Raw genomic sequence first — 25440 nt, 5'->3', positions numbered from 1 at the left:
ATTAGAAATATTTTTCAAGTTGCGCATTAAAATGCTAAAGATATCTTGAGCATTCCCTCTATTCAGACTGAACTTGACTTTGTGTAGATTGTTAAATAAATTCAGTTTATATCAAACTGTCTGGCTCTCTCCCAAACAGTGCAAGTACAAGGAGGCCTATGAGAAAGCCAAAGGCAAGCAAATTGGCTTTCTCAGTCTTCAGGATGACCCTAAGCTGGTTCACTACATGAATGTGGCCAAAATACAATCAGACCGTGAATATAAGAAGGGATACGAGGCCAGCAAGACCCGGTACCACACACCCCTAGACATGTTCAGTGTGACCGCTGCAAAGAAGTCTCAGGAAGTTGCAACCAACAGCAACTACAGACAGCCCTACCACAACTACACCCTCCTGCCTGATGCCTTAAATGTGGAGCACTCCAGGAATGCCATGCAGATTCAGAGTGATGTACGTACCAGCCAGCAGTTGGTATGGTCAGCTCCCCATGCCCATGGGAGGGAGGGAGGAGCCACAGTCATCAGTCACCTTCATCCTGTACCTGACCTAGGTCACTGTCCTTCCTAGGGATTTGCAGAGTGACAGTATTTCATTCATGTAACCACATGTGACCCAATGTTATACAGGTTGTGTGTGTGTGTGTGTGTGTGTGTGTGAGAGAGAGAGAGAGAGAGAGAGAGAGAGACCCACATGTGATATGTTCTGCGACAGAATTAAGATCTACAATATTATTCCCAATGCAGTTTTAAAATTTTAATCCTGTTGTTGTTGTTGCTTTGTTTTGTTTTAGTTTGGTTTCAGTTTAACCTTACATTGTACATGTAGTACAAGCTGACTTTGAACCCACAGTCCTGTCTTAGCCTCCTGAGTGATAGGATTATAATATATCATCATGCCTAGCTACGGACGTTAGTTTTTTAAATGAATTAATACCTCAAGACTTCCAGAGTTTTTGTTTGTTTGGTTTTGAGACAGGGGTCTCTCCGTGTAGCCCTGGCTGCCCTAGAACTACTCTGTAGACCAGATTGGCTTCGAAGTCACAGAAGTCTACCTGTCTCTGCCTCCCAAGTGCTGGGATTAAAGTGTGCCGCCACTGCCCAGCTTGTTTGTTTGTTTGTTCATTCGTTTTAGGATTTTCAGATCAAGACCACCATGAATACAATCACTTTCGTAACTTTTTTTCTAAAAGACTGTTATGAGTAAATGTTCTCTGTCTTCTCAGTACCGCCCCATTCCCTTTGTAATAATAAGTCTTGTAGCCAAAGAAACCCAAGGTCTACTTCTTTCTGAAATGAAATATTCTCTCTTTATGATGAAGAATCTATACAAATCTGACTTCACCAACTGGATGAAAGGTATCGGTTGGGTCCCGATCGACTCCTTGGAGGTGGAGAAGGCAAAGAAAGCTGGAGAGATTCTGAGTGAGAGGAAGTATCGCCAGCACCCAGAGAAGCTGAAGTTCACATACTCCATGGACACCATGGAGCAGGCACTTAACAAAAGCAACAAGTTGACTATGGATAAGGTAAGAGCCCCTGGGCTAGCCTTAACCTGAGAAGCCAGCCCTCTGATGATTGCACAGTGGAGCCTACAGTGCCTTTTGTATGACTTCAACACTTTTGTATCATGGTTACGTGCAGGGTGTGTGTATATATATACATATATATATATATATATATATGCATGTGAATGCATTTATTTGTGTTTAAAGACTACTGTGGATTTCACAATTTCACTGTATCTAGAGAGCTCTTCTCTATTGACTTTTGATGAGACAGAGCGACCAAAGCTCCAGGTCATTGTAAAGAAGGGCAAGATGGTATTCATGTCAGGAACATGATTTTTCTCGGTCTCAGACTTAATCTCTTCCACCGTGTAGATGCGACTCTCCTCTTGCGCCCGTTGTTAGAAACCACTCCGTGGTGAAGTCACATGCTTGACTTCTTATTACAGAGGCTGTACACTGAGAAGTGGAACAAAGACAAGACCAGCATTCATGTCATGCCTGACACTCCAGACATCCTGCTCTCCAGAGTAAACCAGATCACCATGAGTGACGTAAGCATATGAGCAGCAAAGAAGAGGGGGGATGCTGGAATCAGGGGCCTTGTTGTGATGGAAATAACAAGGCACTGTTGTTTCTCTGGCTTCTGGTTTAGAAACTATACAAGGCTGGCTGGGAAGAAGAGAAGAAGAAAGGCTATGATCTCAAGCCTGATGCCATCTCAATAAAGGCTGCAAAGGCCTCCAGAGACATTGCCAGTGACGTAAGTGCTTCCACTGGAACCTTCAGGATGAGTGAGGACTCAGACAAGCCAGGCTTATGCCTGATCAGGAGTAGGGATCAGCTTCACTAGCTGGACACACCACCCTAAGACTTTATCCCTCCACACAGGCCAATTGCCCTCTAATCATTTGTTCATTGTACAATGTAACAATGATAAGGCCTTGCTAAAATAAGTTATATCAAGAGTTATGAAAGACAATTCTAAGCAAACTGAAGGATATGAGCTACATACTTTCCCTATGAGATCCATGGCCTTACCCTAAGGACACACTAAGGAAGTGCACTTACGGCCTTTTCTGTGCAATACAGTGTGGGTGTGAGGAGGAAATACACCACTTTTGAGATTACTCTCCATTTGATGCACAAAGCTATTGCTTCCTTGCTTGGCCACCCCCTCTCTGCCTCAGTATAGGAAGCTCTAAATTCTTTACCCCCACCAAAGTTAAGCGCATCCAGAGAGTCACATTTTATTCTCCTGCCTGCACCATGTATATGGTTGCCCTGTTTCTTTTCTGTCCACAGTACAAGTACAAGCAAGCCTATGAACAAGCCAAAGGGAAGCACATTGGCTTCCGCAGCCTGGAAGACGACCCCAAGCTGGTGCACTTCATGCAGGTGGCCAAGATGCAGTCAGACCGGGAATACAAGAAGGGCTATGAGAAATCCAAGACATCCTTCCACACCCCAGTGGACATGGTCAGTGTGGTGGCAGCCAAGAAGTCTCAGGAAGTGGCCACCAATGCCAACTACAGGAACATAATCCACACCTACAACATGCTCCCTGATGCCATGGGCTTTGAGTTGGCCAAGAACATGATGCAGATCCAGAGTGATGTATGTGAAAGTGATTCGTGTCTGTAGCGCCTTTGCTTAAGACATAAGCTATTACCTTCCTCATAAGGAGCTCCTGAGTGACCATACGTAGTGACACTGCAAAACTCCTAAAAGAAATGCGCACGCAATTTCTTGAAGAGGTGTTTTACTCATTCTCTTGGGCTGAATTCACTTCTTTTAATGAAGTGAGGTCTACTCTAGAAGCTAAAACCTAATCTCTCACTTTTGGTGCCGCAGTCACTATTGGCTTCTGAATTCAGCAACAGCAAATATATTTGGGTTTTTTTTGTTTGTTTTGTTTTGTTTTGTTTTTGAGAGGATCCACTGAAGGAAACAAGCCTAGCAAATAGGACGGAATGTCTGAAAGGCTCTTGGTAGAAGGGTGAAAGAGAAAGACCAGCATGGTGGTGTACATCTGTCATCTCAGGACTTGGGCAGCCTCAGTGAAGACTCCCAAGCCACTGCCATCCACTTCTGTGTCCACACTTGTACTTCTGTCTGCTGCTAATGCAATAGTTAGGAGGTGATGGGCGAGGTAGTGTCAGGAATGAGTACAGGGCAGACAGGATTCCAGAATCATTCTAAAATAATGTGCACTACAGAAATAAAAGGAGACCCCATCAAGCCAAGTCTCGATTTCTCATTGGAATAGAAACCCGGGCTATGCATTGTCAGAGAGACACCAATGCTAACCGAAAGCACCATGTTCAGCTTTAGGGGGAAATGTCTCAGCTGAGGGGAAAACCCTACACAACAGTACCGAGTGCAAGTCAGGTTTCTGGTTGACATTAGGAAATCATGATGGTACACAATCAAACACTTAGTACTGGAGAGAAAAATCTGATTTTAGGAATTACCTATCTACAAAGAAAGCTTGACGAATAACGTGTAATGGAAATTGTAATCACACAGCACAGGAGTCCATGTCTTGGTTCTTAATGTCTTTGTGAAGACATCAAGAAAAATAAATCACCAAGATACTTATTTTTAATTTCTTGTGAGAAGAAATAGGAAAGAGACAAAGGATTGGGGTGTGACAAGTGGTTTTTAATAGGCTGCAAGTGGAAATGGTGGCATGTCAAACACATTTGTGATTCTCGGGAAGCTTGAGTCCTTCTGATTATTGATTGGTTTTACTCTCTCATAGAATCAGTATAAGGCAGACTATGCCGACTTCATGAAGGGCATTGGATGGCTCCCCCTTGGCTCCCTGGAAGCCGAGAAAAACAAGAAAGCCATGGAGATTATTAGTGAAAAGAAATACCGGCAACACCCAGACACTTTGAAGTACTCCACACTGATGGACTCAATGAACATGGTTTTGGCCCAGAATAATGCAAAAATTATGAATAATGTAAGTCCTGCAGAGGTGTGGTGCGCCCCACGCATCAAAGAGAATCCGTTACATTTAATCCGCAAGTTTTGTGAAGAGTGGGGAGAGACCATTCTTGAGGTTTGCCTCGCTTAGAAAAGGTCTTGTAGACTATAAAAAGATAGAAATTACTCTTAATTAGTAGTCCCCAAATGTTTAATGAATCGTCCACATCATTGACATAACAAAATGAACCTTGTTTGGTTGGTTGGTTTTGTGATATGCTCTCAAATAGCCCAGGCTGGCCTTGAATTTTCCTGTGACTAAAGGTGATGTTTACCTTTTACCTCCTAAATGCTTGAGAGTGTTGCCAGGCTTGGCTTATGCAGTACTGGGTCAAACCCAGTGTATGCAAGGCTTGTACTCTACTGAGCTGCATTCCTAGCCTAGGGTCTGTCCTTTGACTGTTCAGATTGAGAGCAAGTCCTGCCCGTGTCAGATGAGATTGTTGCTGCTAAGCCACAGAGCACCTGTCAAGAGTGGGAGCTTTAAGTAGCATCCTCACCATCTGACATAATCACAGGGATTATTTCCATCCCATGGCTGCAGCTTTGGAACCAGAACATTCCCTGGGCACCCCTGAGAGTAATTGCCCTACATCACTGCTTCCTTTGTCATTAATTATTTAGAAAAGCCTTACTGTTTTTTCCATACAATCAATTATCTATAAGTCTATACAACTTAATTATCTATAAAATGTCAAAACCAATAAGCATATCAAAAGTAGACATCTGCATTTGAAATTGAAATAAAATATTGTGCTAGCCCTGACTGTATCAGGATCACAATTAGAAATGCCTTTGATTAAGTAAAAACATCATTTGGACCTTAACACTCAACAACTCTAGAAAATGACGGCTCTAATTGACCTGGACAGGCAGCCTGTGTGTCTCCCCTGGAGGCTGATTTGTACAGCTGACCCTGTCCTTTGAAAGGGACCTGCCCAAAAAGCAAAGCATGGATCTCAGCACCTCTTTTTATTATTTAGAACCTGAGCTGTCACAAAGATGCATTTACCTTTTAAAATATTAAGTGAGACATTTTCAGTCTGGTAGCACCCAGGAATCTAAAGCAGGAGGATCTGGAGACTGAAGCCGGCCTGAGCTACACAGCACAATCCTGTTTTCAAAGCCCAAAGAAACAAAAATTAGATTTTTTTCTTTTGTACTTCTGATATTCGTGGTGAAAATGTCAGAATGATGATATTAAGGTGAGGATTATAAAATAATGAATGCTGCTGTTGAGAGAACTTACTGATGATCAAGTTTTCCTGTTGCAGAGAAGAGGAAATGGAGCCCCAGGGCAGGCACAGTACCTCTACAGGATGCAGTGTATCAGTGCCTGGCCTGGCTAAGACAAGGACTTCTAATGACTAGCCAGTGCCTTTGCACTAGAGCTATACCACCCCTATAAACCATAAGCCATGTGTTTGTAGTGTGCTATAGTCAAATTAATGTGAATAACTTAGCCCTCTTTAAAGTCATCACGGACTCAGGTACTCAGTGGCCCTGTTCGGCTTGGGGCTACCATATTAGCTTATGCAAAACATTTTCATCATCACTGACAACTCTACTGGATAACACTAAGCTAAAACAAAGACCAGCCATGGACAACATTGCCAGAGCTGTGCCATTCACCTTACCTGTGAGGGAGTTTACAGTAATGTAAAGTTTTAATTGATATTTGTGAAAACAAAAAAAAATGGGGCTGTTCCTTATCCCTCTGAAATCTTTGTGTGTACAGACATACACACACGGGTTTCTGAACAGAGATGCCAATGTGGAATTTGAGGCTTGCAATGTTTTTTTAAAGGATAGTACCAGCAGGAGAGAGGGCTGTTTCAGAGGGAAAAAGTGAGCCGTAAGGCAGGTTCAACAGAGGCTTGGCCAATGCAGCTGACCAAGGGAATCCACCTGCTAAAAGCTGGTCCTTCCTAGACCAGAAACCTGAGTGATATATGTCCAGGCACTGTCCCTACAGTAGAAACAGACTGGACAATACCAGTGAATGTCTACCAATGGAGAATTTCTTAAATCAGTTGAATTAAACCTCTGCCGCTTCCTAGATAGAGTAAACTATTTTCAGAAGGTTCCAAGATACCTAGCCCATACTTTGAAGTAAAGAAAGAAAAGAGCAAGCTGCAGGGCATCGTGTGATATATGGCTTTGAAATAGGATGCTTAGGAATCTCTAGGAGGGAGATTTCACCTCTAGGCTTAAGACCCTTGGTCTTGCACCTACTCCACCATGTCGGCTTTTGCTTAGGAAGATACCCAAAATAGCGGTTCCTGTGCACACATGAGGATGTGTGTGCACAACGTGAGATCCTTTTGTGATTTTTAAACGCACTCTTGTGCCTTCCTCCAGCATCTCTATAAGCAAGCATGGGAAGCTGACAAGACGAAAATCCACATCATGCCCGATATCCCCGAGATCGTTTTGGCCAAAGCAAATGCGATCAACATGAGTGATGTAAGTATACTCCCCTCGTCTCCATCTTTCTGTTTAGCCTTGTTCCCACCAGTAATAGAACATTAACTCTGATTTATGAGAAGGAACATTTAAAAACTAATAGACCTTGGTCTTTTTAAAGACAAAGGAGCATCTCTCCCTCCCTAATCTTTACTCTGCTCAAATTTGGAGCAAGGCCGTCCGAGGAGGCTAGGATAGCAGTTACAGCTTTGGATTTCATTTTGTGAGGTGCCCCTTGAGCTAAGAGACCCACCAGAAAGAGAAAGGCCTGGGGCTCAGCTATGAAAACTGTCCTCAAAAGAGTTAAAACAATGGAAAGAAAAGGTTGATATTTTGAACAAACTGGGACAAGCCCTACACGAAGGAATGTGAAACCTCCGTTAGAAAATGCATTTGATATTTAACTTCATTTGCTTCTTGACCTAGCTCTGCATGTTTGGTGGGAATCCTCCAAGCTTGGCAGTTTCTTTCTTTTCATTGTTTGAATTCCACAGAGATTTGGAATTGATGACTGTGGAATTTGCACTACTAAGTAAAAGAAACAACGTAAAACTAAGACGCCCTTTTGGCATGTGATGACAACCCCTTTGTAGGCGTTCCTTTGTCTCTTATTTGATAAAAATAAACCAGTAAGAGCCTGCTGGACTTCCTCATAGAGACCAGTTCATTTCCTTTCTGTAGTGATATGTTAAAACACATTTGAGCTTAAGTAGTCACTTTGTCTTTTCTCCCCCAACAATGATGTTTCTTAGAACAATCAACCATTGAACCACCAAGATCATATCTGCCCGACAGTCTTGCTCTCAACAGTCAGCCTTCTAGAATAAAGCCATGTTTTCCCGCTGCCCCTTCTTCTCTTCACAGAAACTCTATAAACTTTCCCTGGAAGAATCTAGAAAGAAAGGCTATGACCTCAGAACAGATGCAATTCCTATCAAAGCTGCCAAGGCGTCGAGAGATATTGCAAGTGATGTAAGTGTGAAGGGCGGCCAGCAAGCAAGCAGAGCAGTGCACCCGCAGACACCAAGTGAATGGGATATAAGAGGAAACTGTGATCCAGTGCTGTAAACAGTAGATTCACTGGGCTCTGCAAATGCATCTTGACAGCGTTTGTGTGTCTCCACTGGCATTTCTGGAAAACACACAAACAAGACACAATGGCATGTTAATCATGGTAATACCCTCACAGGCCTCAGCTTCCCACCTCAGGAAGTCTAGATGAACTCTCTGCTCCTTGGCCCTGAATTCCCAGCAGGATACTTCACGGAGTGTGGTTAGGGTTTTGATCATTGGTGCTAATGATGGCTGCTCTTAAATAGTGAGAAATATCCCAGAGATTGATAAACATTGTGAACTAGGGCTCCACACACCCCGGGACAGCTAATGTATTGGGACAAGACTCATATGAAACTTGATCTGGGCCCCAGAAATCTGCTTTAGCTTTATAATGCACAGCCCTAATCTCCTTTCCCACCCTGTCCTGCACCCTCCCTTCCTGTAGAACTCTCCTAGTGCTGAGAGCTCCAAGTTTTCCTATAGCGCACTGGAGTCAGTTGTCTTTCCTGGCTCCTCCCCTGTAACCTTCACACTCAACCCCATGAAAAGAAGCAGACTAAGGGGATAGCTCACTATCTCCCATCTTTGGAAGCTGGGGGGAACAGCAACATTTCTCCTTAGTTTTATCAGTTTGGTAAGGGGAAAAAAATCCTCCAAGATACAAAAAGGTGCTCTAAATTTTGCTGTGTGCCCCACATAAGCTAATATTTCAGCAGCAAATGGCCGGCGGATTTATTTCCCTGGGCAGCAACTGGCTGCTTGTTTTTCCTCTCATTTGCTGTGATCTTCCTGTAAGAGGAGAGTGTGAGCGAAAATCACTGTAGTGCAGGATGATGTGCACCCCAGTCCTCATTCGCCCCAGGAGGTCACTCAGCATGTCATCTCATACAAAATGGGGTCTGTGATAAGGACTCTGCTTCCAGATTTCACAGGCAAACATCAAAAATGTGTTTCATCAACAGTGAAGCTGTATACAAGTGCCAATGAAGAACTGGCAGTAGAACATTGATACTAGAATGATAATTTTTTTTTAGGTAAGAAAAATTGTTCTTCACGCTATTCACATTTTCTTCACAGTATAAATACAAGCACAGTTATGAAAAGGAGAAAGGGAAGATGGTTGGTTTTCGCAGTCTGGAAGACGATCCCAAATTAGTCCATTCCATGCAAGTGGCTAAGATGCAGTCTGATCGAGAGTACAAGAAAAACTACGAGAAGACGAAGACCAGCTACCATACTCCTGCTGACATGCTGAGCGTTACGGCTGCCAAGGACGCGCAAGCCAACATCACCAACACCAACTACAAGCGCCTCATTCACAAGTACATCCTCCTCCCAGACGCAATGAACATCGAGCTGACCAGGAATATGAATCACATCCAGAGTGATGTAAGAGAGTCTTCCAGCTGAGGGGTGGCTGGGTCCCCAGCATGGATGGGGACATCACAGAATTATATACCATAGTTTTGTGTCTCAATTGAGGACTTAATTGAAGTCAGGTTTATCTCTTCTCTTTATAGAACGAATATAAGCAAGACTACAGGGAGTGGTACCGAGGGCTTGGCTGGAGCCCAGCTGGCTCCCTAGAGGTGGAGAAGGCCAAGAAAGCAACTGAGTATGCCAGTGATCAGAAGTACCGGCAGCATCCTAGCAACTTCCAGTTTAAAAAGTTGACCGACTCCATGGACATGGTGTTGGCGAAGCAGAATGCTCATACCATGAATAAGGTAGAGAGAGTGGTGCTCTTCCTTCCTCTCAAGCAAGGGGGTTAAAGGGCAACAATGGCTTTTATTTAGGGAATTGAACTGAGATCCTGCATTTCTAGGACGTTGCAAACAATTACAGAACATTGCCCTGGGATGTTTTGATGACCATCTCTTACAGTGCTTTCTCTTATCTTTTCATTGGGTTTGAAATTGCTTAGACTTTTAATGTATATATCCTAAGTACTTTCGTTCTATTCTAAAGATGGGACAGATGCAAAATGCTATTTTTCCAAATCTGACATTAAAGCCAGGTGTGAGAGGACACTTGTAACCCTATCAATTAGAAGGCTGAGCAGGATAATGGGAAGCTCAAGTTAACATATATATATATATATATATATATATATATATATATATATATATATGTATATATATCTCGTATATAACCTTTTTTAAAAAAATAATATGAATTTGTTCTTTATTTCTGTAATGAATCATAGCTTTCCTTACTGGTTTCTACTGTAAGTGCATTCAAACACTTTATTTTCCTTCCTATTTATAATTAACCATTATTCAGACTTAAAAGATCTCTTCTCTCACTCTCTAGCATTTATACACCGTTGACTGGAATAAAGATAAAACCAAGATTCATGTGATGCCTGATACACCAGATATTTTGCAAGCTAAGCAGAATCAGACACTTTACAGTCAGGTAAAGAATGCATGCACATTCATGACATGCTTTGTCTCAAAACATAATAAGTTAAAACCTGATGTAATAGGAAATAACTTCTGTAAATGCTGAAACAATTGAGAAAATCAAACTCTTTATTCTAGGGGGCTTTTAAGATACTGTTAGGACCATGTGCCTCAGCTGTGTACCTGGAGTAGGCAGGAGCTGTTCAGGGAGCTTAGACCTCCTTACCCTCATTCTTTGAAGGAAAGAGTGGAGGGAAGGCAAGACTTGGTCTTGCAAAACATTAGATTATTCTCTATAACAATGTTTACCTGTCTTGATTCTAAGTTACTCTGAAGCCAGAAGTTGCAGGCCTCTGGGTGAATTAACACTTGTCAAACAGCAGGGGATTGAGAAAAAATTAATTGATAGTATTTTTTTCTCTCTTGTTCACCTCTCACTTGTCAGCCCTGAGGGAGGTTTGGAGTAATAAACTTTTATTGAACCATGCAAAGAGAGTCGATGCTTGCAGAAGGAAAAACTTTTACACAAGCAAACATGCATAAACTCATATGCATTGATATATAAATCCAAACACACATACTCATACACCTTTATACACGTCTGTTGGGCTCAGCTACTTACTTATCTCAAACTTACATACTTATACACACACACACACACACACACACACACACACACACACACACAAGTCCATACTCACATATGCATATGGAGCAAAAGTCCAAGCACACTCACTCATTCTAGATGAAAAATGAGCTCCAATCCTTAATGCATAAAGAAGAGACCTTTTTATTGCTAAATGAAGTAAACCCAAGTCTGTAAGAAAAAAAAAACCTTTGTCTTCCTTAGTAAGACTAAGTCTATGTTACTGTTAAGAAAAGACCTATTCTGTCCCATGAAAAGAGGCTGACCTGCTCTTTCTGCTCTCTGCAGGTTCTTCTTTGTCCCTCCTCCTTCTGCATTCTGTATATTGCTCTCTTCTTCTGCTTTAGCCTAATATCATCATTCCTAGTTTTGTGTAGCATTTTTAGGAGAATAGTTAACATGGTTTTTCCAAGCATCCTTTTTCTTACAAAAGTTCACTAAAAGTTTAAACATAAATTCAAGTCATAAATTAAATAAGAAGTTTACAGCAGAGATATTTAATGTTTCCATTAAGAGTATCTAACTAGACATTTATTTTCTGTCGCTAGCTCCACAGGTTTACTGAAAGTTAGAAACCCATAATTCTTGTGACTAAGTTAGCATTGGAGTTTTGTATAGATAAACATAGTCAATATTTTATCTTCTGTCTTTCTACCTTTAAATTGTTAGTTCCCTTTTTTGGTTAATCGTTTTAAAGCTTCTAGGAAAATGTGTTCTAGGTTGTAAATGCCTGCTTTCTATCTCAGAAGCAATTAACTCATGACATGTTAAGAAGGGCAGAATTCTAATTACAGTTTTCATATCACAGAGGGCTTTAATAGCAGTCCTAATATAAAGGACTTAACTAGTATAATTTTAGGAATTCTTATAGAATCATCTTTAAGAATGAAGAAATCATCTATTTGCTCATATAGCATCACTACCAGACAGTACATTTTTGTTGATCTGCAGAAATCTGCCCAATAGAGTGAGCTAATGCCCAAGAATTATATAATGTTAATTGTATAAGGACAGGAAAGGCACATTGGCTGCAGGAATCATTTCCTGAGATTTTGTCCTTTGGGCATTGCCTCTCAAAGGCTCTACCATTGTTGTTTCACAGTGCGACATCTCAGGAATATCACCTGCTAGCTTTTAGCTTTTGTAGATGGCTCCTGACACTATGTCTGTTCCATCCATATGTTCATAGTACTTTGGCACAAAATGGTGTTGCCATAAATAATTATTAAAACATAAAACTATGTTGAACAGAACTGATAGAAGTTTGGCTTTGGCACCTACGAGCCACCTATTCTGAAGTCTCTGGTTCTTTCACTACTAAAATCAGGACTTTTGACATTGGACTGCCAGGAGAAACAAATGAGAAATTCCATAAGGTGCCCAACATAGTACCTAGCATATAGGACGCTGTAGATGACTATTTTGCGATTTTAACATCCCTCCAACAAAGTTGACTAGAACAGCTAGCACATTTATTGCAACTTACAAAAGGCCGTTACTAGTGTTATCATGTAGGTAGTTAAAATGGTGTTATCTGATTGTCTTTTCTAATTATCATGTCAGTGTTTGTAGTGATCCAAGGCTGTTGTTAACTACAGGGAAAAGGGGTACCTTATAAACATGATAGGACCATATGATTGCTAAATAGTGGAGGCTTTGTTCAAATAAATCATCACCCCAAAATAAACAAAAATCAAAACTACATCACCCGATGCTATACCAGTGCTGAGTCTAGTCCTGTCAAGTCACCTGCTTGGTTTTTATAAGTAAGGGTAGATGATTTTAGGGTTCTGTATCTACTCTCTTGATAAACTTTGGTGTGTCTGAGATTTAATAAAGGATGAATAGTGCTCAAGAGTCTCTTTACTTTTCAGAAATTCTACAGACTTGGTTGGGAAGAGGCTCTGAAGAAAGGCTACGATCTCCCTGTTGATGCAATTTCTGTCCAGCTGGCCAAGACATCAAGGGACATTGCTAGTGACGTAAGTCCTGGTAGGGGAAGAAGAATGTATTTTCAACTGGGTGAGAGATGTAGGGTTTGTTACTTTCTAAATGTACTTCTGTCCCTTCACCTCTTTCTACCATACTTACTCAGAATTGCCTCCCCTGTCCCCCAAACATCAAAGGGAGCTTTTCTAATCACCTAGTCGGCCAGAGTCCCTCTAAGACCCAGTACAATAAGGTGCTGTTCCAGATATCACAAAGAAACTAGATATTGTGGGGTTTTTTATGCTTTGCCTAAAATTAATATTCTTGTTTTCTATTTGTCTCTTTTACACAAATTCAGCCCAGATAATAAATTGACTTTAACAAGCAGATGTTGATAGTTTTTACCTGCATATGTCTGAAAATTATCATCACTTTAATTTAGCCCTTCCTTGCACTTGCATAATTATAAAAGTTAGCTCTAGGCATTAAAAATTCAGAAAGGTTCCCTTATATTCTCTTGGCTATTCAGAGATCTGGTTCATAGAAAAACACCATTTGTACTCCAAAGGGCAGATTCCACATATGACTGTAAAAGTTGGAACTTATGGTAACACCCTACATATGGTCCCCATATTCACTAAGTTTTTTTATAAATTATATTTCATTTGCATATAAATAAATATTTCAATTTGCTAATCCAAAAAACTAACTAGAAGAAATTCAGATAATCTTGGGTGGGTGAGAGCGCATGCCTGACAATCTGAGTTGAAGTCCAGCCTGAGTTTGGGCCTAAAGAACTACATGATGGAAGGAAGAATATGACTCCTACAAGTTATTCTCAGACTTCTATATGTATACTGTGGCAGAAGCACATTCTCTCTCTCTCTCTCTCTCTCTCTCTCTCTCTCTCTCTACTTCATGTATGTGTCTCTGTGTCTGTGTGTGTATGTGTGTTAATTTTTAAAATTATAGTTATGAAAACTGCAAAGGATCTTGGTCTTAGAGTAATTAATTACCAAAATCTTATAGGGATACACTACCTCTTAAAACCTTTAAACAACAGTTTGCAAACTGGGCATATTGTACCATGCTTTTATTCCCAGAACTCAGTAGATCTCTGCTACAGAGTTTGAGGCCAGCCTGATCCACCTAGTAAGTTTTAGGTCAGCCAAAGCTACATAGTAAGATCCTGTCTCAAAAAAAATAAACAAAACAACCACAATTTGCTTCCACACATAGGCTGAGGGAGGGAGAGAGCCTAAAAACATAATCTGATAAGAAAGTCGAAGAACACAGGGGAAACTCTATGTCATTTAACTGTGGCACTCCAAAAATAACAGGAAATAATTTGAACTCTCTGACTTTCAGATCAAGACCTCATTAAATCAAACTGAAATAATGATGAGTGCACATAATAACGCAAACTCATTTTCATTTAGTGTTATCTACTAATGATAACGTAGCAATTAAAAGACCATCAACAATTTCCAGGCAACCCAATGGTCAATGTTTCCTTATTCCTCTTCTTGTAAACCCACTTGAAACTTTCCAGTTAATTTGACTACCTGTGAACTTTCCCACCACAGGAGAAACTGTATTCTCTCTCAGTTTCAAATGGTTCTTTTATCTGTAACATTTCATAAAGTTAGAGGTAGGTTTTAAGACGTAATTTAACAAGTTAAGCTAATGGAATTTAGAGTTGGAAGATAGAGAGGTTGTTCCATTCAATCTCTTGTCCGACATTCTGCCTGTCTTCATACATGGTGTGGAGAGAGGAGGCTGTGCTAGGATCAGCAGATACTCACAAGCATAAGACTTCCATTATCCAGCGGCAGAACAGGAGTCTTCTCCATGGGGTTGTGCCCAGCTATTGTCAGACTTCTTTCCATTTGTATGTGGTATTTTACAATTTGCTTTAAGTCTATATTCTGGAATATTACAACTTAGCTTATTTTTTTTTCTTCTACCTGACATTTCTTGAAACACTCCTGTTCCCTTGTTCTCTTTTGGTTTTGGTTTTGTAACTACAATAACCTTCTATTAGCAGTTCATCCTATTTGTGATTTTTGTTTGTTTGTTTCATCACCTTAAATTGGTGCATCAAATTTTAGTGTTTTGTTTCTACAGGAGCTCAGGCTACTTTAAAGCTTCTGGTATGTGCTTACCTGGGCTCCATACAGAATTCATGGCTCTACTATTTATAAGCGGTTTTTGCCAGGATGTCTAAGTCAAGGACTGTGTTAGGTATCTTTTGTTTCACTGTGACCAAAACACCTCAGAGAGACCAGACAAGACGAGTAATTTTATTCACAGTTCCCAAGGCTTCATCCATTCTGGCAAGAAGGCATACTGAGTACCTCAGTTTACATCACCACAAGCCAGAAAGATGAAGATAGGAAAGCTGACTCTCATCTGCCTCTCTCCCTCTCCGTTTTCATTCAGTCCAAGCTCCAGGTTCATGGGACTCTATGACCCACATGTAGAGTGGGTCTTTTTCCATCTGGAACTACCCTTACATAAACACCGAGAGGTGTGCCTTCAGTCTTTTAGATGATTCTATATCCAATCACGTTGGCAGTGCAGATTAACTTCCTCAATGGTATAGTCACCGTAAAGTGTTTAAACGTATGTGATCTGAGGGAGCTGAGTCTGTTATTGAGAGTCCTACTGGATGCTTTGTGCCCAACATTAAGGAACTACCACTGCACTCCTTAGCAATGTTGTTGTCATTTGGTAGTAATGTAATTTCCCCAACTAGAGCTAAGGACGGGATTTGACTTCAGTTATCTTAAATCTGTGTAGCTTACTTCCACCTACTTGACAGCTCTTGTGGAACTTTGTCTCTAAATAACATATCAAGATATCCCTGCCTGTGCCCATAAGGTACAGGTTCCTGTGTAGACATTTGATATAATTGTGCAAAAATTCCCCAGTCTACATTTTTGCCTGTTCACCACATCATACATCTTCATAGTTTTTTTTTCCTTAGCCGTTCAGCCCCTATTTTTCTCATAAGCATGGAATGAGCATTTGAATCAATGTTATCCTGAAGGCAGACAACAATGTCTGACACTTCTTCCTGCCCTTACATAGTGCCAATTTCTCACAATAATCTCCCTTGGTACTCAGCTGCACTGCGTTCTTTGGATAGAGCTAATTAAGCATAGCTTACTGCAGGAAGACAACACTTCCTCTTAGGTTAGCTCAGAAATCGTTTTTCATATCCATTCTGGGGGAGGAAGTATAGCAACAAAGCAAGTTGAGTTTAATTCAGTTTTTGTTTATGTTGTTAAAAAAAGACTCTGTTTCCTGATTTCAGTTTAAATATAAACAAGGCTACCGGAAACAACTGGGACACCATATTGGATTCCTGAGCGTGCAAGATGACCCAAAGCTTGTGCTATCGATGAATGTAGCCAAAATGCAAAGTGAAAGAGAGTACAAGAAAGACTTTGAGAAGTGGAAGACCAAATACACCAGCCCTGTGGACATGCTGGGTGTGGTGTTGGCCAAGAAGTGCCAGGCCTTGGTCAGTGATGTGGACTACAAGAACTACCTACACCAGTGGACGTGCTTGCCTGACCAGAATGACGTCATCCAAGCTAAAAAGGTCTATGAGCTGCAAAGTGAGGTCAGTGTCCATCAAATTTGATAACTTAAAAATTATTCTACATATTAATAGCCATTTATGTGAGGAGAAAAAAACAGAGATTAGAAAAAAGGAATTATTATTGACTGCCTCAAACATACCTATCTATAACTAGCATCTCTTAATCATGGTGAAGGGGAAGATGGGGTTTTGATGACCTGTTTTGTCCTTTCCTAGAATATGTATAAGTCTGATCTAGAGTGGCTGAGAGGCATAGGATGGAGTCCCCTGGGTTCTTTGGAAGCAGAAAAGAACAAGCGGGCTTCAGAAATCATCAGTGAGAAGAAATACCGCCAACCTCCAGACAGAAATAAGTTTACCAGCATTCCTGATGCCATGGACATAGTTCTGGCTAAAACAAATGCCAAAAACAGGAGCGATGTGAGTATTTCCTTAGTAACATGCAGAATCGGCCATAGTGCTTGCTACCTGGCAGTGAGGAGTATTTGCTTAGTGAGTAGGGCAGCAGCTCACCTCATTTAGCATGGCATTATCTCTTATACTGGTCTGATCTGTTTGAATTGTCAGCCACTTGACACTAAATAATTAAGGGCAGTTTATTTTCAATCTTGCTTCATCCAAGTTTCCTTACTTAGCTAGAACGTAATAAAAATTGTTGAATTTTTTTCCTTGAAACTTAAATACATTAAGAGTATAGGTATTTTTTGGTTTTGAGAGAGCATGAAAAGTATTATAAAGAAACAAGTTTGGGGTATTGTTTTGTTTTGTTTTGTTTTGTTTTAACCACAGAGATGCATCTTCCTTAAAAGGTATATTCTCTAAAGATATTTATTTGTGTAGCATGCATGAAGTTTAATTCTCAGTACCACACACACACACACACACACACACACACACACACACATTGATCTTAATACATTTAATCTATTTGAATCAAGATCATGCAATAATTGCATAGCATCTATTCTGCCTTTAATGTTCCTGTCCAGCAAAATACCAGTGCTTAGCATAGAACAGGTGCTTTAAAAGTACTGACTGGATGAGATAAACAAGTGTGGACCATTTCTGTACAGAGAAGAAGCAGATACTGTGGCTTCTCAGGCTAAGCTTCAACATTGCAGGATGCTGAGCTAAGTGTGGTGGGACTCTGGAGCATGCAAGGAAGGTTAAAGAGGTACAAATGTTAACGGTGTAGGTCTTGAGAGGCTCTTTGTGCACTGTGCTTCATGTGCCTTCCATTTTCAAGGCATATGTTAGTTTTTACCCGATACATAGGACTGTATTTTACAACAGATCAGTAGCTCTTCTCCCCATAAGGCGACACTCACAGGCAACAGTACTATTTTCCGAAAGCTCTAGGAGAGGCAAGCCTGCTGGTCTCTTTCTGCCTCAATCTCCAGTTCTTCTCTTTTTGTCTTTGTGATATGCTTTGAATCCAAAGGGTAGAACAAGAAGTCACATTTCGGGGTTTGTTTTTGGTATTGTTTTTTCCCCACCCCAACCCTTGAACATCGCTTCTTTCTTTCTTAGAATTTTAATTAGGGGGGGAGCTCTGGATGGAAAAGATAAGCAAGGGAAAGACTAGGCCAGAAAGCCGACCAATGCATGTCCTGGCAATCCTGTCGGGGCTCTGCACACCCAGAAACTAGATCAGCTAGGATGGTCTTCTTTCGAATATACTGATCTAAATAACATTAGCATTCATTGTGCATTCTGTAGGATCAAGGAAGCATATTATATTGAGGAAATTTCTCTACTGGGAGACTCTTGCACCTTGGAAGAAATCTGACAGTATCTAGAAAGTTTTTCCCTTTGCTTGTTCTAACTTGGAGGTGGTGTGCTACTGGCCTCTAGTGGATAGAAAGCAGGCATGGCTACTAAAAATCCCCCATGACACAAGACTGTGTCCTACAATGATTATGAGGCCAAAAAGCACTGGCATTCCTCCCAGAAAGATTGGTGAAGAACTTAAGCAAACATATATTAATATTAATGGACCTTGTTTTAGTTTTGTCCTGAAGGCCTAATTAACTTCTCTGGCTCATTTGCATGATAGAATGCATATTCACACAGAAGTACAAAATCTAAGGAATTAATGAATCCTTAAAAGGTTTATATACTGGAGGGCTGGTGAGATGGGTCAATGGATAAAGGCACCTGCTACCAAGTCCCAGCACTGGCATGTGATACCTGGAATCCACAATGGTGAACAAGAAGCTGCTCCTGCAAGATGGCCTCTTGCCTCCATGATCAAGCCATGTCACCTGAACCCTACACACTCACATACATACACATACACATACATCCACATACACACACACATACATACACACATATACCTACATACACACATACATAATACACACACATACACACACACATACACCCACATACACATACACACATACATAATACACACACACATATACACACATACACATACACACATACACACACATACATACACACATACACCTACATACATACATAATGCATACATACACATACACCCACACATACACCCACATACACATACACACATACGTAATGCATACACACACACTACACATACACACATACGTAATGCATACACACACACATACACATACACACATACATAATACATACACACACACACATACACATACACACATACATAAAAATACACATATACACCTATACCCACATATAGATACATACACACACACTAAATAAATGTTAAGAAATAGAAACTTATTCAGTTTTACTACTAATACCTTTTGTAGTAAAAGAAAAATGTTTCCCCTGGTTGACAATGCAATCAGAGGCCACACACAGTGCATCTATTCTGTCTGGATGAGTTCCTCACTACCTCTCTGTCTTCCGAGTCTTTAATGTTTGTGATGGGTGCAGCATCTCTTTCACCTTAGGTTTTCCAGGGTGTCCTCCTAGTGATTGAGATCATGCCTTTGCATGAGGACGCTACACACTGTGTCCGGCTCAGACCTCATGACAGGAAAGCCCAGGATTTCAAGTCCTGTTTCTGATCATTTGAACTTTTATCACTTGCTTAAGGTGCCAGATTCTTCTACTGTTGAGTTAACCATTTTATCCCTTGGAGAAAAATGTTAAGACCGAGTCTCACTATGTGTTTCTAGGTGAGCTGGAACTCACTATATATATATGTAGACCAGGCTGCCCTTAACCCCACAGAGATGACTGCCTCTGCCTCTCAAGTGCCAGTATTAAAGAGGTGCACTGCCACATTTGGCCACATATCACTACATAGACCAGGAGTGGGGTTCAAAATCTGTAATTGACTTCTTGTTGATAAATTTGATACTATATAAATATCCTATTTTCAAACTTTCACTTTTAGTAAATTACCAAGATATTTTAATTTGGATTCCCATGGTCTTCTGTTGAAGACAAACATGAAAATGGTTTTAGCACATCTAAAAGATTTTGATTTTAAACTGTCCTTTTGGGAAATCCCAGAATCTACATCAGTTTACTTATTCTCCAAAATAATTGTATAATCCTAAATAGTAAACCAAGATTCCCTAATTCCTAGGCATAATTTGAATAGGTCATCTTTTGATAAGACAGTTAAACACTAAGGGGGATTTTGATGGCCAAAAAAATTGGAAAATGCTATTCTATTTGATAGTATCAACAAAGTTTATATTTCATGTATTGATTTCCATAGACAGTAGTATCTGTAACTTCAAACAGGTGATCCATAATCTACACTTGAAAGGCAGTTGTATTTCAGCTAAGAAAATCGTGTCTATTTTCTTCTTATATTGTCATCTTGTTATCAACTATAATGTTCAATGTACATGAACTTACTAATTCCATCTGAAGCCAACAGTTATCATCTGAGCCTGACAACGCCACTGAAAACATTACTGTTTCTCATTTTAGAGACTTTACAGAGAAGCGTGGGACAAGGACAAGACTCAGATCCACATCATGCCTGACACTCCTGACATCATTCTGGCTAAGGCAAACTTAATCAACACAAGTGATGTGAGTTTACAAGTTCAGTGCGCCTTTCCCGAAAGCTCGGCTAATCACCTCTAAGTCAGTGAGGTTGTTTAAAAAATCTTTTGAATTCCAAGTTACTTTAATTAGCAGACGAGTGACTCCAATTCCCTACTTGGTGGGAACATTGTACATGCAATGTTGGTACTCCCTGTCTTAAGCAGCATTAGAGCGCAGATCTCTCTATAGTTACATTTCCTTATTACATGTACTATCATAATGAAGTATTTACAGCATTCTCACTCTTCCCTGTGTGGGAAGAATCAACTTTCACTGGAGCTGTATTGCTTACAACGTTTTATGCTTCGCAAATAGATTCTAGATAAGGTTTTGAACAAGTACCACTGGAGGAAATTTTCATTTTCACCAGATTACTTTGCTGACAAGTGTTAATCCTTCAAATGTATGGATATAGAAATTTAAATATTCAAACATAAATTCAGAGCCCTAATAGAGTGGTTTTAATGTCAAAGAATATGTGGAATAATAGTACAAAGACTAAAATATGGACAGCAGTCTAACATCGGTAGGCAATGGACTCCTGGGCAAAAATATAATTTGACTATATTATTAATTATTCAGCTATGTCACAATCTGAATGAGTAAATTATAAACATAAGGTTTAAAATTCAATAAAATATTTTTTTTAATTATGAGGGACCATCATCCTGCCGGAGGACAGTCTTCCTTTCAATGGCCCCGTGGGATGAGGTAGATACTGCCTCATGATGCACTAGCTACAAAGGAGGGATAGCCATTCACTATTTTTTTTCATAAGAGGAATTCATAAGAGGATTAAGACTGAGAGGCTTTCTCTGTAGCAACCTCTAATGGAACACAACATCATCTGGAAATGATCACTTTTGTCTGGTAACTTCTGTTGCATTTTCTAAAGGACTTGGGAATTTTGTGTATTTGGTCACCAGAGAGGTTTAAAATAAACAACAGGATCGTTAGCAATTCATAGACATACTATCCAATTACATTGAAGTGCTCTAGAGTACAGGGACGATTTTCATCAACTCTTGAAGTATGCAGTGTGTCGGCTTCCTTATCCGCCATATCGTTTATGGAGAATGGTTTTCCCAAAGTGATTGTCTTCATCTCTCAACAGAAACTCTACAAAATGGGTTATGAGGAACTGAAGAAAAAAGGATATGATCTTCCTGTCGATGCCATTCCCATCAAAGCAGCTAAAGCGTCCCGGGAAATTGCCAGTGAAGTAAGATATTATGCTCTGTACATAGTGCTTTGATTGCAATGGGCAGTATTTTAAAATGAACAAAAATCACCTAAGGGATCACAGATTAAAACAGGGTGATGATCCCAGACATACAGTGTAGGGTAGAAATAAGACCAAAAGTCAATTTGTTTGTTTGTCTGTGACTGAATTTAGCCTTTAATCTTGCCTATCACAAAGCAGAAACCTATAGGTCTCCTGGCTTAGCAAGATATTTAGAATTAATAAGTTTTGAAAATTGCTACAAAAGGTGGCAACAAAAGTTTTTAAAGGAATGAGATATTCTTTTGTTCCTTTAGTACAAATACAAGGAAGGCTTCCGAAAGCAACTGGGCCACCACATTGGTGCTCGGAACATCAAAGATGACCCCAAGATGATGTGGTCCATGCACGTGGCCAAGATCCAGAGTGACAGGGAGTACAAGAAGGACTTTGAGAAGTGGAAGACCAAGTTCAGCAGCCCAGTGGATATGCTGGGGGTGGTGCTGGCCAAGAAGTGCCAGACCTTGGTCAGTGATGCTGACTACAGGAACTACCTACACCAGTGGACGTGCTTGCCCGACCAGAATGATGTCATCCACGCTCGGCAGGCCTATGATCTCCAGAGCGATGTGAGTCTAAGGTTTTCCTTTGCTCAATGAAATAGTCTGTCTCCTTTCCTAAAATAGTGAGTTTTATACAGTGATGCCTAGTAATCCAAGAAGCATTAGTCTGCAAAGAAAGACTCTATGGTGCAATGTTCTGGATAGCTGATCTAAGCAATGAAAATTGAGCCGTTCTCCACACAAGTCTCTCACTTTGCAAAACATGCTTCTAATCTGAATTTCTGACATCATTCAGGAAGTCAAATGTTAAATATTATAAACATGTCTGTATTGCGTAAGAGAACATACACTCCTGTCTCTTTGTGGACATATACTTACATTTGTGATGTGTCACTTTGGGATTTCAGAATTTGTACAAGGCTGATCTTCAGTGGCTTAAAGGCATTGGCTGGATTACTTCTGGTTCTCTCGAGGATGAGAAAAACAAACGAGCCACTCAGATCCTGAGCGACCATGTCTACCGTCAGCACCCGGATAAATTCAAGTTTTCCAGTCTTATGGACTCCATGCCAATGGTGCTGGCAAAAAATAATGCTATAACCATGAACCACGTAAGTCCTTTCTTTCCCTGGGGAAGGTATTAAATGTTTCTGACAGGAGTGGGCGCAACACTGTTCCCGTAGAAAGAAAAATCCTGTTCAGTTCCTCTCGATAGCATTAAGGTGTCTCTAAAGGAAATGTTTCCTAGTGACAGCATCGTTGAAACCTGAGCACATCTTGACGTGAACCCACAGAATGTGGTTTCAAAGCATTCATTATGGACCTGTCTCCTTGTTGCTCTTAGCACCTCTATACAGAAGCTTGGAATAATGATAAAACCACTGTCCACATTATGCCGGACACCCCTGAAGTTATGTTGGCTAAACAGAACAAAGTAAATTACAGCGAGGTAAGCATTTGTAATGCGTGACACGGCTTCCTTATATTACACTTTGTAAACGGAACTTACAGTGACTTGTGTCTCCTGCAGAAATTATACAAGCTTGGCCTGGAAGAAGCCAAGAGGAAAGGCTACGACATGCGGCTTGATGCCATTCCTATCAAGTCAGCCAAGGCCTCCAGAGACATCGCCAGTGACGTAAGTACACTTGGGGAGATGAGGTGAGCCTTAGTGTTGGCTCCAGGGTCACCTGTCGCTCTTTGGTGTATAATGGGCCAAGCTATGACATTAAAATTGTTGTTAGTCATTGATCATGTCAGGAAGTAGCTTCAAATAATGAAACCAAACTTGTGACTTCAAGCTAGCCATTAGCCATAGAAACGAACCTGTAAGTGTGCCCACTGCACGCTGAACCAACATGCGGCATGCTTAACGAGAGTTGGGATCAGCTTGTTACTTTCCCACAGGATATATCCTTACAATCATACTTTTTTTGTAGCTCTTCAAAACTTAATTCATGCCATATGAACTCATGAACCTGCGCCAACACAAAGTCCAGCCATCCACATGGGCCATGTGTATGTCGCAGCCTCCGGTGCCTGGCTGAAGATCTGTGTTTTCTTTATCAGATTATACTGGGTTACACATGGCCATTTGTTTTGTTTTGTTTTTCAAGGCAAGGTTTCTTAGTAATAGCCCATGGCTGTCCTGGAACTTGCTTTGTAGACCAGGCTGGCTTTGAACTCTCAGAAATCTGTCTGCCTCTGCCTCCCAAGGGTTGGGATTAAAATCTTGAGCCGCTATACCACACATGACCATTTTTAAGGAAGCACACGCACGTGCTTTGGCCATCTTCCCTTACCCTGTACCATCCCCCTTTTCAGTCTTCGTTTTCTTTTTTTTTTTCTTTTTACTTAATTTTTATTGGTTTTTTTTTTTAATTAACTTGAGTATTTCTTATATACATTTCGAGTGTTATTCCCTTTCCCGGTATCCGGGCAAACATCCCCCTCCCCCCTCCCCTTCCTTATGGGTGTTCCCTCCCAACCCTCCCCCCATTGCCGCCCTCCCCCCAACAGTCTAGTTCACTGGGGGTTCAGTCTTAGCAGGACCCAGGGCTTCCCCTTCCACTGGTGCTCTTACTGGGATATTCATTGCTACCTATGCGGTCAGAGTCCAGGGTCAGTCCATGTATATATATAGTCTTTAGGTAGTGGCTTAGTCCCTGGAAGCTCTGGTTGCTTGGCATTGTTGTACATATGGGGTCTCGAGCCCCTTCAAGCTCTTCCAGTTCTTTCTCTGATTCCTTCAACGGGGGTCCTATTCTCAGTTCAGTGGTTTGCTGCTGGCATTCGCCTCTGTATTTGCTATATTCTGGCTGTGTCTCTCAGGAGCGATCTACATCCGGCTCCTGTCGGTCTGCACTTCTTTGCTTCATCCATCTTGTCTAATTGGGTGGCTGTATATGTATGGGCCACATGTGGGGCAGGCTCTGAATGGGTGTTCCTTCAGTCTCTGTTTTAATCTTTGCCTCTCTCTTCCCTGCCAAGGGTATTCTTGTTCTCCTTTTAAAGAAGGAGTGAAGCATTCACATTTTGATCATCCGTCTTGAGTTTCATTTGTTCTAGGCATCTAGGGTAATTCAAGCATTTGGGCTAATAGCCACTTATCAATGAGTGCATACCATGTATGTCTTTCTGTGATTGGGTTAGCTCACTCAGGATGATGTTTTCCAGTTCCAACCATTTGCCTACGAATTTCATAAAGTCGTTGTTTTTGATAGCTGAGTAATATTCCATTGTGTAGATGTACCACATTTTCTGTATCCATTCCTCTGTTGAAGGGCATCTGGGTTCTTTCCAGCTTCTGGCTATTATAAATAAGGCTGCAATGAACATATTGGAGCACGTGTCTTTTTTATATGTTGGGGCATCTTTTGGGTATATGCCCAAGAGAGGTATAGCTGGATCCTCAGGCAGTTCAATGTCCAATTTTCTGAGGATCCTCCAGACTGATTTCCAGAATGGTTTTACCAGTTTGCAATCCCACCAACAATGGAGGAGTGTTCCTCTTTCTCC

General features: G+C 40.8%; 1 protein-coding gene across 51 annotated transcripts in view; it reads left to right on the top strand.

Moving 5' to 3' along the window:
- The window catches only part of Neb (nebulin), a 197819-nt gene that overhangs the window by 53279 nt on the left and 119100 nt on the right, over nucleotides 1–25440 (top strand). For all 51 annotated transcript variants that reach the window (NM_001419519.1, XM_087651606.1, XM_087651601.1 and 48 more), the window contains 20 exon segments: nucleotides 140–451; nucleotides 1320–1526; nucleotides 1955–2059; nucleotides 2161–2268; nucleotides 2811–3122; nucleotides 4270–4476; nucleotides 6861–6965; nucleotides 7830–7937; nucleotides 9099–9410; nucleotides 9542–9748; nucleotides 10335–10439; nucleotides 12947–13054; nucleotides 16321–16632; nucleotides 16828–17031; nucleotides 20518–20622; nucleotides 21752–21859; nucleotides 22177–22488; nucleotides 22830–23033; nucleotides 23267–23371; nucleotides 23453–23560. In NM_001419519.1, coding sequence (NP_001406448.1) covers nucleotides 140–451; nucleotides 1320–1526; nucleotides 1955–2059; nucleotides 2161–2268; nucleotides 2811–3122; nucleotides 4270–4476; nucleotides 6861–6965; nucleotides 7830–7937; nucleotides 9099–9410; nucleotides 9542–9748; nucleotides 10335–10439; nucleotides 12947–13054; nucleotides 16321–16632; nucleotides 16828–17031; nucleotides 20518–20622; nucleotides 21752–21859; nucleotides 22177–22488; nucleotides 22830–23033; nucleotides 23267–23371; nucleotides 23453–23560 — 3654 coding nt within the window.

Source organism: Rattus norvegicus, chromosome 3 (assembly GCF_021556685.1).
Source record: "Rattus norvegicus strain SHRSP/BbbUtx chromosome 3, alternate assembly SHRSP_T2T, whole genome shotgun sequence".
NCBI lineage: Eukaryota > Metazoa > Chordata > Mammalia > Rodentia > Muridae > Rattus > Rattus norvegicus.
The sequence above is the reverse complement of the archived record's forward strand: the minus strand, read 5'-3'. Positions and strand labels throughout refer to the sequence as shown.